At 44.8% G+C, this 18,675-nt stretch overlaps 1 protein-coding gene across 1 annotated transcript in view; it reads right to left on the reverse strand.

Moving 5' to 3' along the window:
- Window positions 1-18,675, reverse strand: part of LOC121279944 (cullin-associated NEDD8-dissociated protein 1-like) — a 57,399-nt gene that overhangs the window by 14,695 nt on the left and 24,029 nt on the right. The window contains exons 8-11 of the mRNA XM_041191533.1: window positions 11,156-11,448; window positions 8,627-8,768; window positions 5,319-6,824; window positions 162-257 (exon numbers count right to left, since the gene is read on the reverse strand). Coding sequence (XP_041047467.1) covers window positions 162-257; window positions 5,319-6,824; window positions 8,627-8,768; window positions 11,156-11,448 — 2,037 coding nt within the window. The remainder of the gene's footprint in view (window positions 1-161; window positions 258-5,318; window positions 6,825-8,626; window positions 8,769-11,155; window positions 11,449-18,675) is intronic.

Raw genomic sequence — 18,675 nt, forward strand, 5'->3', positions numbered from 1 at the left:
CAGTGTAGATTGAGGATTGAAACTGGGACCTCATGATCTGTATGTTCCAGCACTATGTTGGTTGGTGCCTTTACCACAAGGTTGTCAGGAGATGGGAGTTGGGCATTACCCTCCCTTAATTTGTACCTTCTGGCAGAAGTCAATTCCCAATTTCAACTCACCTATACAGCCTTTCAGCAGCAGATCAATCCCCTGCGGATGGTCTGAAATTGTAAACTTGACAGCAGTCACCACTGTGCTTCGAGCGTAAGCTGAACCTGTGGGGCATTCAAAACTTGAAACACATAAATGAACTTCCTCAACTTTCCTCAAATCATTTTTTACATTACAGGAATGATTTTGTTGGCCCCAGGGTAGGGTGGGGCAGGAAAGAAAAAAAAATCTTTTTCTGAACATGAAAGGTTTTCTATTTGACTGTAAAGAGGAAAGAGGTAGGTCTGGGAACATAGGAACAGGGGCAGGTCATTCAGCCCCTTGATCCTGGTCCACCATTTAATTAAGCCATGGCTGATCTGTAGCTCAAAACCATTTACCTGCCTTTGTTCCAAATACCTCAATATCCTTGTCCCAGGTATTTATGTGCTCTGGATTTTGCTCTGTCAATGTCAAGTGGGGTCCCAATAATTCCACAATGGGAGAGATGGCTGACAAAGCATCACCTCACAGATGGGTTGCTAGACACCAAACAGTGGGAAAATACCTCAAACAAGGGAGATACAAAATTGTCCAATGCTACGGAGCAGCAAGGTCACAGATCAAATTGTTAATCTAAGCTGCACTGGATGGCATCCTCTGTACTAAAAGGGTTAACCTTCTCGTCTTCCTACTAGTTGGGTGAAGGGACATCAGACATCTGACATAAAAGACATTTGCCTAAGTTGTCCCAAGATTCAAAGGTATTGAAATAGTAATTGATAACCAAGCTAGCAAATGGTTCAGCCAATGACTGGAGGTTTGGCGCTTTTTGCTTCTTTTATAGAATTACAAGAATTTTAGGAAGTATATTATACATTCACATAACTCAATACCTTTTTTCTCGAGATCGTCTGTATAAAAAATAAAACAGCTTTAGTTCAGTTAAGAAAATATTGTGCTCACCAAGGCAACAGACATACATCCTCTTCTGATGAATGTCCTCAGCTTTCCTTCCTCAACCAGAGTCATCAAACACTCCCAGGCCAGGGACCGCATTGATTCAGTTGAGTTTTGTGACAATCCAGAAACTTTTCATGATAATTTTTCTGATACCAGCTCACAAAATTACCAGATTTATTGAGCTCAATTTCAAACATACCACACATGGTGGGATTTGAACTCATGACCTCAAAGTTGCCAGTCCAGTGCTATGCTGCCCATGGTGAGTGATTCATGAATCTTCAGGGGTTCATGCTGGGGCTGCTCTTATATGCATTAATGACTTGGGATTGAGGGAAGAGTATCAAAATTTGCTGCTGACACTACGGGCATTGGAAATTGAGACAAAGATTGTAAAAGACTGCAGGAAGCCAATAGACTAGCAGCACAGGCTGATGCAGTTCAAGGTGGAAAACTGAGGTAATACATATTGCATGTAGGATTAGGCAAAGGAAATACACTTTAAACAATAACGTTTTAAGTGTTAAAAACAAAAAAAAACTGCGGAAATCCAAAACAAAAACAGCATTACCTGGAAAAACTCAGCAGGTCTGGCAGCATCGGCGGAGAAGAAAAGAGTTGACGTTTCGAGTCCTCATGACCCTTCGACAGAACTTGAGTTCGAGTCCAAGAAAGAGTTGAAATATAAGCTGGTTTAAGATGTGTGTGTGGGGGGTGGAGAGATAGAGAGAGAGAGAGGTGGGGTGGGGGGGGGGGTGTGTGTGTGTGTGTGTGTGTGTGTGTGGTGTTTGTCCCTATAACCACACACCCCCCCCACCTCTCTCTCTCTCTCTCTCTATCTCTCCGCCCCCCACACACACACCTTACATCAGCTTATATTTCAACTCTTCCTTGGACTCGAACTCAAGTTCTGTTGAAGGGTCATGAGGACTCGAAACGTCAACTCTTTTCTTCTCCACCGATGCTGCCAGACCTGCTGAGTTTTTCCAACATTTTAAGTGTGACTGGGAACATGTGGACCTTACTGTGCAGATGTAGAGGTCATTTGAAGGCATCAAGTGGATAAGGCCATAAAGGCAGCAATAAAGCTTGCTTTATTTTTTAAATCAAGAGACAGTGTACAGAGCAAAGAGTTAGTAATAAAAATCTTATTTAGGCCACAGTTGGATCATTGTGTGCAGTTCTGACAGCCCATTCCTGGAAGGATAAGTGTATTGGGAAAGGCGCAACATCCAGGGTGTAATTGGGAAGAGGGCTAACAGTTATGAAGAGAAACACAAATAGCTAGGGTTTTTTTTTCCCACTAGAGTTGAAATGATAAAGGAGTGATCTGACAGAGGTCTCCAAGAATATGAAAAGTTCTCAATAAGTAAATGGTAACAGATTGTTTTTACTGGCTGGTGGGTGAGCATGCATTTAAGAAAGTAACAAAAGACAAAGGGAAGGTCAGAAATAATATCTTCACAGAAGGTGCACAGAAAATGGAATTCTCAGCCACAAATCCTTGCTTAACCAGAGCTCGTAAGTTATTTTAAAGGAAATATTCATGGAGAGTGAGCAGGAAAGCAAGATGAGACTAAATGGCTCATGTGGAGATACAGACCAGTATAGACTTGCAGGGAAAGCAGTCTGTGTCTTTGCTGTACAATTTCATTTTTATATTAGTCCATCTATTTATTGCCCATCCCTGATTACCCTCAAGAAGGTGGGGATGAGCTGCCTTCTTGAACCGCAGCAGTCCATGTGGTGTAGGTAACACCCACAGTGCTGTTAGGAAGGGAGTTCCAGGATTTTGACCCAGCGACAGCAAAAGAATGATGAGTTATTTCCAAGTCAGGATGGTGTTCCCATGTGTCTGCTACTCTTGTCTTTCGTGATAGTAGAGGTCATGGGTTTGGAAGGTGCTGTCTAAGGAGCCTTGGTGAGTTGCTGCAGTGCAACTTGTACATGATACACACTGCTGACATTGTGAAAGGAATGAATGTTGAATGTTTGTGGATGGGGTGCCAAATCAAGTGGGCTGCTTTGCCCTGCATGGTGTTAAGCTTCTTGAGTGTTGCAAGTGGGGAGTATTCCATCACACTCCTGACTTGTGCCTTGTAAATGGTGGACAGGCTTTAGGGAATCAGGTGGTGAATTACTCTCTGCAGAATTCCCAGCCTCTGACCTGCTCTTGTAACTACAGTATTTATATGGCTAGTCCAGTTCAGTTTCTAGTCAATGGTAACCCCTAGGATATTGATAGTGGGGGATTCAGCAATAGGAATGCCATTGAATGTCAAGGGGAGATGGTTAGATTCTCTATTGTTGGAAATAGTCAGCCTGGTACTTCTGTGGCCTGAATATTACTTCCCAGTTATCAGCCCAAGCCTGAATATTGTCCAGGTCTTGTGTGCATTGGGCACGAACTGCTTCAGTATCTAAGGAGTCACAAATGGAGCTGAACGTTGCACAATCTTCAACAAACATCCCCACTTCTGACCTTATGATGGAAGGCAGGTCATTGATGCCAATTAGTTTGGATCCAATATTCTTTAGAATAGACAGCAGCTTTTAAAAGCATGCTCATTCAGTGTCAATTTCGATCAATAATAACCACAGTTAAATTCTGCTCCATTAGGCCTAGCCTCACTCATTAATAATCTGCTAATATGATTTCAGCACTTCCTTTGCACAAAATTTGCAAGATTTGAGCAAGATTAGGGAGCGGATAAAAACTCCCTCACGATAGTGGCTCACTCCCAGAAAAGTTATTCGATTCAGGATCAAATGACATTTTTCAGAAGTAGCTGGCTCTATGCTCATTAGGGAGGGAGAGAGCTAATATTGACACCACTTGGCTGAGGAGGTAGAAGTGCTCCTTTCAATAGAGATGGATAGTTGGTGGTGAGAGGTTGGGGGAAGGGGAGTCCAAATTAAATCATCATACATGGACTGTAGATGAAACAGGCAATGATGGGACAGGTGACTCTTTTCTCCATCTGAGCTTTATGTCATTGTGATTTTTGTTCCATTTTTCACTCCCTAATCCCTTCCCAATGGTGATAGCCCATGAAGGGGACTGGTCCATTGGTGTTAGCTGCCCTTACTCAAGTAGATATGCTTCATTTTGTCAGCACAAACAAATGAGTCTATTGGCTCTGGGAGCCATCACACCTGAGCCAGGAGTACATGGGTTACCAGCAGGTGGTATGGGAACATTCTAGATTTGAATTTGAGGTGCACTCTTCCCAAAACCAGGGACACTTGAACTCCAGCAGCTAACTTAAACAAATCAGGAATCAATTTTTGTCATTCCCTGCTGGTCACTTATCAACCAAGCCATCATTCAGAACTCTTATCTATACTTTTCCCTCGTTCAGACCTCCTCACATGCCATTAGCAACCATGGTGGAGGATGGAGCGAGGGGGCAAAGGAAAGAAAAAAAAAGAGACAGGCTTCTGGATCTGTGACAATGCTGCTCAGTAAGCAGCCATAATGTACAAAGGTAGAACCCTTTCATGTACTCCAATGTTGGGTTAAAGGATAAAAGCTGCACTTCCTGATTTGTGATTTCCACATGGTATTGAAGGACAGAAAGAAGATGCAGACAGAGAAACAAATCAAAAATGAGTGTTGGACTCAGAGGGTAGAACTCTCAACTCTGAGTTTCGAGGCCATTTTCTTTAAGCTACACTCTGAAGACTTGAGCAAAACATCTAGGGTGGCATTCCGGTGCAGTTACTGAGGGAGTGCTGCACTGCCATGAGTGCCAACTTTCAGATGAGATGTTAAACTGAGGCCCTATTTGCCCTCTCAGGTGGATATGAAAGATCCAAAGACATTATTTGAAGAAGAGCAGGTGAGTTCCCCCCAGTGTCCTAGAGTCACAGTCACTTACAATGCAGAAGCAGGCCATTTGGCTTTCAAGTACATCCTAGCTCCCCGTGAAGCAATCCAGTCATAGTCCCACTCCTCCACTTGATCCCTGCCATCTTTATATATCCCTTAGACCTTTGACTACCACAGCACAAACTTTAAAAACTGCTCAATATTACACTGCTGTTTGTGGGCTCTCGCATTTGATAACTGCGTTTTACAACAGTGACTATATACTTCAAAACTACTTCATTGGCTGTGAAGTCCTTTGGGACATGTAGAGGGTGTGAAAATGCTATATAAATGCAAGTCTTTATTTAAAGTTTATGACAGTACCAATGGTTTTATCCTGTTCTATAGTTACCTGACGTGAGTTGTTTCTTCAATCTGGGCAGCAGGTGGCTCGGGTCAATGAGGGTTAATTTTCCCAAACATTCGGCCACCACATTCCGAGTCCCCTCTTCAGCACACTCACAGTTTTTGAACAGCAAGGCCCAAATATCCTGGACATGAGGTTTCAAACTGTCTGCTGGGGAAGAGCTGATGACTTCTTTCAATGAGTGCAGCAACAAGTACTGTCTCTTGGGCTGACTGGTAATCTCCTTGAGTATGAAAGGAAGATATTCGCTGAGGTTTCCGACACTGATGTTTCCTAATGCATAGGAGGCATCTGACTTTACCTCCTCGCTAGGTGATGAAAACGCTTCAAGGATGACCACCTTGAGCTCTTTTTGTGCACCTAGGCTCATGGTGCGGCCTATCTCGCCTAAAGAAAGTAGAGCCAACAAGCGGACCGAGTCAGAGGATTTGGGGTTCTTCACATCTTGGACAAATTGGTTCACCACCGTACTGGCATCCTTTGGACAAGCTGAGGTAAGTGCAGCTACACATTTAGCCACAGAGTAATAAGCCTGTTTGTGCAAAACCACACCACCGCCTGACTGAGCTGATGAATAGATGGTTCCTGTCAGCTGCTTGAGAAGCTCCATGTAGCCCATGTTAGGAGTCTTGGATACCACCAAAGCCTGGAAGAAGTCCAATATGGCATTCAGAGCCCCTCCTTGGAGCAGTGGTGAGCGAACTAGGTTGAATAGTTCCACCAATATGGACCCGCCAATCTTGGACACAGACGATGGATAGACTTTGGCCAGTGATGTCAGGAAGGTGATGGCCATCTGGGAGACATGCATGTCACTCTCCCCAATCAAGGATGGAAGCTCCTTTAAGACTGATTCGATCATCACTGGCTTAAGACTGTCACCATAATTTTTAATCAGAATATCCAGTGCAGCTAGGGTGCTGAGCTTTAATGCACGCTGGTTCTTCCTAAGAAAGGAGGCCAGGATGGGAACACCCTCACCAAGAATTGGGCGCAGGTCAATTTTTAAAGGAGAACTCGCAATCAGGGTCAAGGTTTTCACTGTGGTCAGTCTTGTGATCTCATTTTTCAGTCGTTCAAGGAAAATCTGCAAAGTGGGATTCAGATCAGCACCTAAGTTGTCTCCAAGATTACAAATGATCTGTCCCATGCAGGCTATTGCTCTCTCCTTCACCTCTTGGTCGATGTCAGATGCTTTCAATCGCTTTAAAGTGCTACTAAACAAATCCTTCACGTAAGGCTTAGCATCAAATGAACAAGGCTTGCCCAGTGGACGGATCACCTCTATAAGTTGCTGGGTCACAAGCAAGGCTTCAGAAGTGATTTTGTAGAATGGGTCACTAATGCAGGCTACTGTTGGTGGCAGCAATATCTTGATGTGAGGGTGGAACACTTCTGGGGGATGATTGCAAAGGATGACATGGAAGAAGGTCAGTGCATCAATCTTCATATTTGAAGTACTTGATTTGTCCGTGAGAGAGTAAATAATGCCTGTAAAATGAAGAAAATGGAATTTGTTTATTGTGACTGAGCATTCAAATACTATTAAATAAACACTTCTCCACAAATCTAATTCTTTGTAAAATCCAAGTCCAACTAAGACTTCAATTTGTCAATTTCTCTAATTGCAAGCATCTTACACGCATGGACAGGGTATAAGGAAAAAGCAATTCATTTGGTATACAAACCCTCTCACATCCAACCTCATATCACCTTCTCACAATGCAACCTTTCAGACCGCTATTCTATTCTATTCTCACCAAATTTTGTATTCCTCTGAACTTTTGTCTCTTGTTCCTACTTCCTCTGGTGGGGGTGTCAGGAAAAGGGGATACAAGATTAAGATTAGAGCCAGGCTGTTCAGAGGTGATTTTAGAAAGCCTTTCTTCACACAATAAAATCTGGGAACTCTCCCCACCACTGAGGGGGTGGTCAATTAAAATTTCAAAATGAAGATCAACAGATTTTTTAGGCAAGGGTGTTAAGGGTTATGGAGCCAAGGCAGTGGGATGGAGTGCAGATACAGATCAGCCATTATCTAAATGAATAGTGGAACAGACTTGAAGGACTGGATGTTCTCCTCCTGTTTCTATGCTCCTACATCTCATCCACCAATGTTTCTGCCAGCTCCACGCACATTGCACTGAAATCAGGATTTATCTCTTACTCCCAAGTTTTCTTAAGAACTCAAATCTTACTCAGTCTTCACTTTCTGTGATCACTTCCATGCCAAGTCTCACTTAATCCTCGTCTTTTTTTCCATTCCTGGGCAAAGTGAGAGTTTGAACTTCCCAACAGGTATCACAGGATAGGAAATTTTGGTCCAATCTAGCTTGAGGCACATCAAGGCCAATTACAGCATCTCCAGTCTTGTCCCAAATGAGAGCAGTTAACTAAACACAGACTGGGGACAGAATCTGGGCTTTTACTGCTCTGTGTAGCTGTTTCACACCACATGATGCAGTTCTTAATCAGGATAGTGGCACCACACAGTCTTTGATGACAGTGGAACGTTTTTTCCCAGCTCTTGCAACAGACTCCCAATTAATTAGTTTTTCCCAAAATCGAACTGAATGCCATTCCCAACTGAATATGTATTAACAGTAATCACAATATAAGTACAAATCAAGATGGTTAAATACAAGAGACACCTTGTCTGTGGAGGGTCACAGGTCAGCTGAATCATAAGAGATGTGAGGGTGAATGAATATCCTCCATTTTTTCCTAGATTACCTTTGTGAATCTTGCAGTATTTGTACAGGACTCTCCTCAAGAGATTAAATGGATTGGCTGGAGGCCATGAAAGTATAAGTTGGATAGTGGAAGGAATGCACAGGATGGTCAGGGTTGCCTTTTCTGATTCTATGCTTCTTTTCTTAAATAATTATTTTGCTCAGTTAGCTATGGGGTCGTCAGTTTAAAGAAGCGTTTTGTGAATCCTGCTTTTAGAAGTATTTCCCCTTTTGTTTTGGAGACCTCCCAGCACCAAACAAAATCCATGGCCAAATCGGTAGGCTAGAGGTCACCTTGATGCCAACTGCATAATGATGGCCTGAGTAATTCACTTCAGCCTGTGACGAGTGACCTCCGGTTGGGATTCCAGATAGCAACATGTATGAGATCAGGAATTTAGAATGTGTGGGAGGAAGCAGTGCCCCACTTTTCTGCAAATATGACCTGTTTGTATGCTCCTGTACCAATCCCAGGAAATGTTACTGTTTTGAGTTTCTCTGCACCCTAGCTATTTTAGAACTAAGGTGTTAACTGCATTCCACCGCTGCCATTGTTCATACCTGGTACCAAGGCTGGTATATGTTCTGACAAGCCTCCGGGTAGGACACTGGCCAATTCAGTGAGGAGGTTGAAACAGCCTTGTCGAGTCTTCATGCTCTTCTCCTTGAGCTGCTTATGCAAAGCTTTCACTATACTAGGTACCTGCAGGGGAAGGGGTACAGGGAGGAGAAAAAAAAGGGGGCGAAAGAAAGGATATACACATGCAAGTGAGCAGGAATATGAAGGAGAAGAGAAAACATTTAAAAGTCACATGAATTAGTTACTCTCCAATCTGTTAAGATTGATTTCAGGGGACACCACATGTAATTCCACAGGCTTGAACTTTCCCTGGCTCTGCAAACCAAACTTGGGAGAAAGTGCCCCAGATGGACGCATTTTCATTCCGGGAGTGGGGGTGGATGTTAACAGGAGTCATGCCTGTCACCCCCTGGAAACAGTTCAGAGGGAGCAAAGGGTCTGCCAGGTCTGGAGGTGGGCTGGGTGAAAGACGGGCTTCAGCAACCCAGCACTTTATCCAGCTGCAAAAAGGAAAAACAATAAAAAAAAAAAAACAGCCTTATAAGCTTCATTCCCCCACAGATTCTACATACACCACCCATGCCACCTCATTTCCAGCCCACCACCCCTCCCATGGCCCCTTATTCCCTCTGTGCCAACCTGTGCCCCTCCACCCAACTCCCATGAACACCTGGGACACTTTCTCTCAAGTCAGGTTTACGGAGCCAGGACTTTCCCAACTGCGCTCCCGACCGGGGAGTGAAAATTCAGGTCTATGTAATTACACATCACTCCAAGGTAAACCAAAGATGGCACATGATCACAACAATACTGGTACGCAAACTCACTAAGCAATTTTGCTGCAGGGGTTAAGTTATAGTCATTGCAGTTCTGCAAATTTTCGGGGTTTGCTCTGTTGATTTCTGAATTGTCAATGCAGCTATCCTGTGTGACTGATTTGCAGACTGCTATTACACCATGTAGCTTTTTAAATATTAATTTACAGGATGTGGGCATCGTTGGCTAGGCCAGCATTTATTGCCCATCCCTAATTGCCCTTGAGAGGGTGATGATGAGCTGCCTTCTTGAACTGTTGCAGTCCCTGTGGTGTTAAGGAGGGAGTTCCAGGATTTTGACCCAGTAACAGTGAAGGAACAGCAATATATTTCCAAGTCAGGATGGTGAGTGACTTGGAGGGGAACTTCCAGGTGGTGGGGTTCCCATCTATCTGCTGCCCTTGTTCTTCTAGATGGTAGATCGTGGGTTTGGAAGGTGCTGTCAAAGGAGCCTTAGCGGGTTGCTGCAGTGCATCTTGTTTATGGTACACACTGCTGCTACTGTGCGTCAGTGGTGGAGGGAATGAATGTTTGTGGGTGGGGTGCCAAATCAAATGGGCTGCTTTGTCCTGGATGGTGTCAAGCTTCTTGATGAAGCTACGCTCATCCAGGCAAATGGAGAATATTCCATTACACTCCTGACTCATGCCTTGTAGATGGTGGACAGGCTTTGGGTAATCAGGTGGCAAGTTATTCGCCACAGGATTCCCAGCCTATGACCTGCTCTTGTAGCCACAGTATTTATATGGCTGGTCCAGTTCAGTTTCTGATTAATGATAACCCCCATGATGCAGATTTGCAGATTGCTGCTACCCTGTGCGCATAAACGACTTGTGGATTGCTGCTGCCCTGTGCTTGTAACTGATTTGTGGACTATTACCCTGCTTGTGTAACTGACTTGCAGGCTGCTGTTACTGTGTGTGTAAATGATTTGTAGACTATTACCCTGCTTGTGTAACTGATTTGCAGGCTGCTGTTACTGTGTGTGTAAATGATTTGTAGACTATTACCCTGCTTGTGTAACTGATTTGCAGGTTGCTGTTACTGTGTAAATGATTTGTAGACTATTACCCTGTCTGTAACTGATTTGCAAACTGTTATTACACTGTGCATGTAACTAATTTGCAGACTATTACCCTGTGTGTATAACCAATTTGTAGACTGTTATCACCCTGTGTAAGTGATTTGCCCTCTGTGTAACACATTCCCAACCTATTACCCTGCACATGTAACTTATTCCCAATCCATTTCTACACAGTGCAAGCAATTCATTGCTAGTCTACTATTACACTGTATTTGCTCATTATCATTACAAGAATTCTAACTTACTGCTCAGCTGCTCTTCCATGTATTGTTACTACCTTATGGACATTTGTGCCCCAACTATTGCCCTGTGTACAATTTAGTACTGACCTATTACCAATGCCTGTAACATACAACCTATTTTCACATATGCCACTCACTGCCAGCCTGGTAATTACCTAGGACTGATCCAGTCTGTGCTGAGTTAGTGATCTCAGTAAGGGACAGAGAACTGTGCTTGGTCTCAGTGTCCCTGAGATTGGAAGGAAAGAATGAGGTACAGTTCCCTCCACTCTCTCAGCTCCTGCATGGATGTTTTATGATGACAGGCTAAGACTAAGGGAAAGAGCAGGGAACACTGGGGAAGAATACCAACCTTCAGAAAATACTCACTTGATGTTGGAGCATCATTAGGGGCATATCTCCCTGTGCCAAGGCATCTGCAGTCTGCAACCAGCTCTGGACTGGTTTGGTCTGCTTCAGGAGAGAGACATAAGCGTGAAATATGTCAGCCTTCACATTCTCCTCTCGCTCCTTGAATCGCCCGATTAGGGCCGGCGAGACCGTCTTGTAAAACTCCTGCAGCATCTCATGCCTAGTGCTCACGATGGCATCTAAGCACTTGGTGGAGGCTCGGCGCACCTTCCAGCTCATGTCGTCATCATCCGTGTACTCTTCTTCACTATCTGGGGCGAGCACAGGAAACACAATGAGGTCCATGGCCTAGAAAGGCACCAAACACCTTCCTATAGTACCTGGCCCAGCCTGACTTCATCAAAACATTTCTGGGGAGTTTAAAAGCAAGGCAGTCCAACAGTGTAATAGGCCAAAATGTTTTTTTTTCCTTTAGGGTCAAAGAAGCATGGAGGTATCCTTACTGTCATAAGGCAATATTTATCCCTCAGCCAACATCATTAAAACAGATGATCTGGTCATTCGCCTCATTGCTGCTTGTGGGGTCTTGCTGTACTCAAATTGTCTATCTCATTTCCTATGTTACAACAGGGCCCACACTTCAAAAGTACTCCACTGGCTGTGAAATACTTAAAGGCATCCTGAGGCTATGCAAAGCACTATGTTTGTCTAAGTCTTTTTTTCTTCCTTCCTTTGTTTGGGGAGGCAGGGGGGAGGGGTCTGGTGGAGGCACTGAAAGTCATGGTCCCATCACATGGAAAATCCAGTCATCCCAAAAATTAGCTTGACATTAAGGTTTTTTGTCAGCTGGGTTTGAGAGGTGCATCAACCTTGCTAAAGAGTTCCAAACCAAGTTCGGTGAGAACCCACAGAGGTGGAGTGTATGTTTGATGGGTCTGGAGAACAGAATCACTCTATTTTGGGATCCACCCCACTTATCCAAACCCTGAGAGTTGAAGTGCAGGTTGGCAGGAAAAACAGCTCAGGAACCTTTCAAGTGCGCACATGGGTACTGCTTGGGAGTTTAACCAGCTGAATGAAACTTGTCAGCACAGAACAGAGATCTGCTTCTCTCTGTTCCCCACTTTCGTTTGGATTTTTGTTATGATCAAGGTGCGGTATGGTACGTCAGTACACAGGGAAAGGAGCGTGTCTCTCCCCCCCACCCCCTGGCATCAACTACTCCCATGTTAAGTGCAGAGAACAAGGCAAAGTCAAGCTTTCCCTACACTATGCCATCAAGCATTCTCAGATCAAAGCAGAGGGTAGGTACAGAGTGAGGACTCTCTACATTACCTGCAGAGATAGTTGCAATCTTCCAAAATTCCCTACATTCTGCAAAGGTTCCAGCGGACTGGAAAACCCCAGTTGCAATACTTCTATTCAAGAAAGGACGGATGCAGAAAGCAGGGGCAGAACTTTTCCGTCGGCGAGCTGGGGTGGGGGGGCGCTCATCAAAGCGGGATGACGTCGGGGGGAACCCGCCCTATTTAAATATTCAGGAAGGCGGGAGAGGGGTTGTGGAGAGAGAACAGCACAATCAGCTGTCCGCCTGCCGACCTGTCAATGGCCAATTGAGGCCATTGACAGGGTAGTTAAACCAATTAAAGGCCCTTCCTTAAGGCTGGTGGGCAGGCCAGGAGCCCCAACGGGCTTCTGAAAAAACATGAAACCTCATCCACCTGCGGGATGAGGTTTCATGTCTGTTTTAAAAAAGTTTAATAAACTTTTTGTGATATTTATTAACATGTCCAATCTCGTGTGACATTGTCACAAGGGGGACATGTCAATAATTTTTTTATTTTTAAGGTTTCAAACACTGTCAGCGCTCTCCCTGAGGCAGCACTTAGTCTCAGAAAGATGTGCGTGAAAGAGCGCACTGACAGTGGGGGAATCCCCCCCAGCGCACAGGAAGCACATAGCGCTTCCCATCGGGCAGGCCTTAATTGACCCACCCACTTAAAATGGCAGCAGGGCCCGTTTCAGCGGCGGTGATTGGCTGCCCACCCGCCCATCAAGGGCAAAATTCTGCCACAAGAAACTACAGGCCAGTTAGCCTAACATCTGTCATTAGGAGAATGCTGGAATCCATTATTAAGGGAGTAAGTACAGGAGATGGTGGCGTAGTGGTAATGTCACTGGATTAGTATCCCAGAGACCCAAGGTAATGACCCTGGGGCAAGGGCTTAAATCTCAACATAGCAACTCGTGGAATTAAAATAAAACTCCTTGAATCAGACATTTACAACACAGAAGGGGGCCATTTGGCCCATCGTGTCCACACCTGTCAACAAAGATCTGACTACACTAATCCCACTTTCCAGCGCTTGGCCCATAGCCCTGGAGGCTATGGCAACACAAGTGAATATCTAAATACTTCTTAAAATGTTGAGAGTTTCTGACTCAACCATCCTTTCAGGCAATAAGTTCCAGACTCCCAACACCTGCTGGGTAAAAAAATTTCTCAACTCCCCTCTTAGCTTTCTACCTCTGAACTGTGAATCTATGCCTCCTGATTAATGACCCTTCTACTAATGGAAAATATGCCTTCCATTGTCCTATCTATGCCCCTCAATCTTATATACCTCTATCAGGTCCTCTCTCAACACTCACTGCTCCAAGGAGAACAACCACAGCCTATCCATCTTTCCTCATAGCCCAGGCACTCCAGCCCAGGCAGCATCCTAGTAAATCTCCTCTGCACCCTCTCCAGTGGAATCACATCCTTCCTATAGTGTGGTGACCAGAACTGCACACGATACTCCAGTTGTGGCCTAACCAGTGTTTTATATAGTTCCAGCATAACCTCCCTGCTCCTGTATTCTACACCTCGGCTAATAAACACTAGTAGCCCATATGCTTTCTTAACCACCTATCTACCTGCCCTGCTACCTTTAGGGATCTGTGGATATGCACACCAAGGTCCCTCTGATCTTTAGTACTTTCCAGGGTCCTATCATTCACAGTGTAATCCCTTGCCTTGTTAGCCCTCCCCATGTGCATTACCTCTCACTTTTCAGGATTGAATTCCAATTGCCCACCTGATCAGTCCATTAATATCCTCCAGTAGTTTACGGCTATCCTCCTCACTATTTACCACCTTATCAATTTTCGTATTATCCGCAAACCTCTTGATCATACCCCCTACATTTAAGTCCAAATCATTTACGTATCCCAGCACTGAGCCCTGCAGAACTCCACCAGAAACAAACTTCCAGTCACAGAAACATCCCCCTACCATCACCCTCTGCTTCCTGCCTCTCAGCCAATTTTGGATCCAACGTGCCACTTTGCCTTGGATCCCAAGGCTCCTACTTTCTTGACCAGTCTGCCATGAGGGACCTTACCAAAAACCTTGCTGAAGTCCATGTAGACTACATCAAATGCATTACCCTCATCAACACTCCTCATTACCTCCTCAAAAAATTCGATCAAATTTGTCGAACATAACCTTCCCTTAACAAATCCACGCCAACTATCCCTGATAAATCCGTGTCTCTCCAGAGTCTGTCCCTCAGAATTCTTTCTAGTAACTTCCCCACCACCAAGGTTAGACTGGCTGGCCTGTAATTTCCTGGTCTATCCCTTCCTCCCTTTTTTAATAATGGGACAACGTTAAAAGTCCTTCAGTCCTCTGGCACCTCGCCTGTGGCCAGAGGGGATTTGAAAATTACTGCCAGGGCCCCGATCCCGATATCTCTTCCTTTGCCTCCCTCAATAGTCTGGGATACATCTCATCCGGGCCTGCAGATTTATCCACTTTTAAGGCTGCTAAACCCACTCACACCTCCTCTCCCTCTATGTTAATTTTCTCTAATGTTTCACAGTCCCCCACCCTGATGTCTATACCTGCGTCATCCTTTGCCATTGTGAAGACCGACACAAAATATTCAGAGGACCCACGCCTTCCAGGTCCACACACAGATTACCTCTATAGTCCCTAATTGGCCCTACTCTTTCCCTAGTTATTCTCTTGGACTTTATATATTTAAAAATCCCCTGTGGGTTTCCTTTATTCTATCCACCAATGCTTTCTCATGCACTCTCTTAGCTTTCTTAATTTCCTTTTTAAGTTCCCCTCTGCACTTTTTATACTCTAGCAATTCTGCTATATTGATCCCTCGGTACCTGCCATAAGCTTCTCTTTCTTTCTTAATCCTAACCCCTATGTCCCTTGACATCCAGATCTCCAGACTTGGTCCCTCCATGTCTTTACGGGAACATATTTGCCCTGTACTCTCGTTATTTCCTCCTCAAATGCCTCCTACTGCTCTGACACAGTTTTATCTGCAAATAGCTGCTCCCAGTCCTGGGCCAAATCGTATCTCATCTTTGTAAAATTAGCCTTTCTCCAGTTGAGAGCTTTTATTCCCGGCCCTTTTCCATAACGATCCTTAATCTAATGGAGTTATGGTCACTATCTCCAAAATGCTCCCCGACTGATATGCCTTTCACCTGCCTGGGCTCACTTCTGAATATGAGGTCCAGAACTGCCCCCTCCCTTATTGGGCTTTCTACGTACTGGCTAAATAAGTTCTCTCGGATGCAACTTAAGAACTTTGTTTCCTCTCTGCCTTGTACATTAAAACCATCCCAGCTAATATTTGGGTAGATAAAATCCCTGACTATTACTGCCCTATTATTCTTACACTTCTCTGAAATTTGATTACATATTTGATCCTCTATCTCCCCCTGACTGTTTGGGGCCCTATACTACACACCCAACAGTGTGTTTGCCCCTTTTGTGTTTTTTTTTTTACTTCTACCCACATGGCCTCATTTGATGATCTTCCAAGATATCATCCCTTCTCACTGCTATAATTGATTCCTTGATCAATACTGCGACCCCCCATCCTATTTTATCCCCCTCTCTATCACGTCTGAATACCCTGTTACCAGGAATGTTGAGTTGCCAATCCTGCCCTTCTTTTAGCCAAGTCTTGGTCAAAGCTTAATTAATTGAAAAACAACAACTTCTGGAACGGAAATCTAGTCTCAGTAATGGCAGCAGGAAACTATCAATTGTCATAAAAAACCATCTGGTTTACTAATATCCTTTAGGGAAGGAAATCTGACATCCTTATCTGATCTGGCCTGCATGTGACTCCAGACCCAGAACATTGTGGTTGACTATTAGCTGCCCTCTGAAATGGCCTAGCAAGCCACTCAGTTGTACCAAACCACTACAGAAAAGTCAAAAAGGAGTAAAACTGGATGGACCACCTGGCACTGACGTAGGCACTAGAAACAACAATAGCACATCCAGCCCAATCAACACTGCAAAGTTCTCCTTAGTAACAACTGCGGGCTTGTGCCAAAATAGGGAGAGCTGCCTTCACAGAAGTCAAGTAACAGCCTGACATAGTCATACTCACCGAATGATATCTTACAGAATGTCCCAGGCACCACCATCGCTCCCTGGCTATGTCCTGTCCCACCAATAGACCCACCAGAGGTGGCAGCACAGTGGTATATAGTCGGGAGGGAGTTGCTCTATGAATCCTCAACATCGACTCCGGACTCCATGCAGTCTCATGGCATCAGGTCAAATATCGGCAAGGAAACCTTCTGCTGATTACCACCCACCCTCCCTGAAGTAATGAATTAGTACTCCTCCACATTGAATACCATTTGGAAGAAGCACTGAGGATGGCAAGGGCACAGAATGAACTCTGGGTGGAGGGCTTCAACATCCATCACCAAGAATTGCTCGGTATCACCACTACGCAGTTGGCCTGAAGGGCATAGTTGCCAGATTGAGCCTGAAGCAGTGGTGAGGGAACCAATAAGAGGAATAAACCTACTAGACCTTGTCCTCACCATTCTACCTGTCGCTGATGCATGTGCCCATGACATATAGGTAGGAGTGACCACCGCACAGTCCTTGTGAAGATGAAGACCCGTCTTCACACTTGAGGCTATCCTCCATCATGCTGTGTGTCAGAACAGATCCAGTAGCTCAAAACTGAACATCCAAGGGGCCATTAGCAGCAGAATTGTATTCAACCACCATCTGTACCTCTTGGCCCAGCATATCCCCCACTCTACCATTACCATAAAGTCAAGGGATTAACCTGGTTCAACGAACCGTGCAGGAGGGCATGCCAGGAGCAGCACCAAGCATACTTAAAATGAGGTGTCAACCTGGTGAAGCTACAACACAAGACTACTTACGTGCCGAACAGCAGAAGCAACATGAGGTAGACTCAGCTAAGTGATACCACTGCCAACAGATCAGATGAAAGCTCTGTAGTCCTGCCACAGCCTGTCATTAATGGTGGTGGACAATTAAACAACTAACCAGAGGAGATAACTCCACAAATATTCCCATCCTCGATAATAGGGGAAGTACAAAAGACAAGGCTGGAACATTTGCAACCATCTTCAGCCAGATGTGCCAAGCGGATGATCCATCTCGGCCTCCTCCAGAGGTCCCCAGCAGATGCTAGTCTTCAGCCAATTTGATTCACTCTATGTGATATCAAGAGATAGCTGATGGCACTGGGTTCTGCAAAGGCTACAGACCCTGAAAATATCCCAGCAATCATACTGAAGACTTGTGCTCCAGAACTAGTTATGCCCCTAGCAAAGCGGTTTTAGTTCAACTACAACAAACAATGTGGAAAATTGCTCAGGCGTGTCCTACCCACAAAAAGCAGGACAAATCCAATCTGGCCAATTATCACCCCAGTCTACTCTTGATCATCAGCAGAGTGATGGAAGGTGTTGCTGACAATCTATCAAGTGACATTTACTCAGCAATAACTGCTCAGTTTGGGTTCTAACAGGGCCACTCAGTTCCTGATCTCATTACAGCCTTGGTCGAAACAAGGACAAATGAGCTGAATTAAAGATGTGACAAAGGCAATCAGGCAAAAACTCTCTACTGGCTGGAGTCACACCTAGCCCAGAGGAAGATAGCTGTGGTTGTTAGAGGTTAATCATCTCAGCCTAATGACATCACTGCAGGAGTTCCTCAGGGCAGCGTCCTCAGTTCAACCACCTTCAGCTGCTTCATTAATGACCTCCCCCTCTATCATATAGTTAGAAGTGGGAATGTTCAGCACCATTCATGACTCCTCAGATACTGAAACAGTCCATGCCCATATGCAGCAAGACCTGGACAGCATTCAGGCTTGGGCTGATAGGTGGTGTGAATATTACTTTCCACTTAAGTGCCGTCTCCAACAAGGGATAATCTAGCCATCTCCCCATGACATTCAATGGCTTTATCATTGCTGAAACCCCACTATCAACATCCTGGGGGGTTTACCATTGACCAGAAACTGAACTGGACCAGCCATATAAATACTGTGGCTACAAGAGCAGGTCAAAAGCTGGGAATTCTGAGTCGAGTAACTCACCTCCTGACTCCCCAAAGCCTGACTCCACCATTTACAAGGCATAAGTCAAGAGTATGATGGAATACTCTCCACTTGTCTGGATGAGTGCAGCTCCAACAACATGAGAAGCTCAACACCATCCAGGAAAAAGCAGCC

The sequence above is a fragment of the Carcharodon carcharias genome, chromosome 7 (assembly GCF_017639515.1).
Source record: "Carcharodon carcharias isolate sCarCar2 chromosome 7, sCarCar2.pri, whole genome shotgun sequence".
In the NCBI taxonomy this organism is placed as follows: Eukaryota; Metazoa; Chordata; class Chondrichthyes; order Lamniformes; family Lamnidae; genus Carcharodon; species Carcharodon carcharias.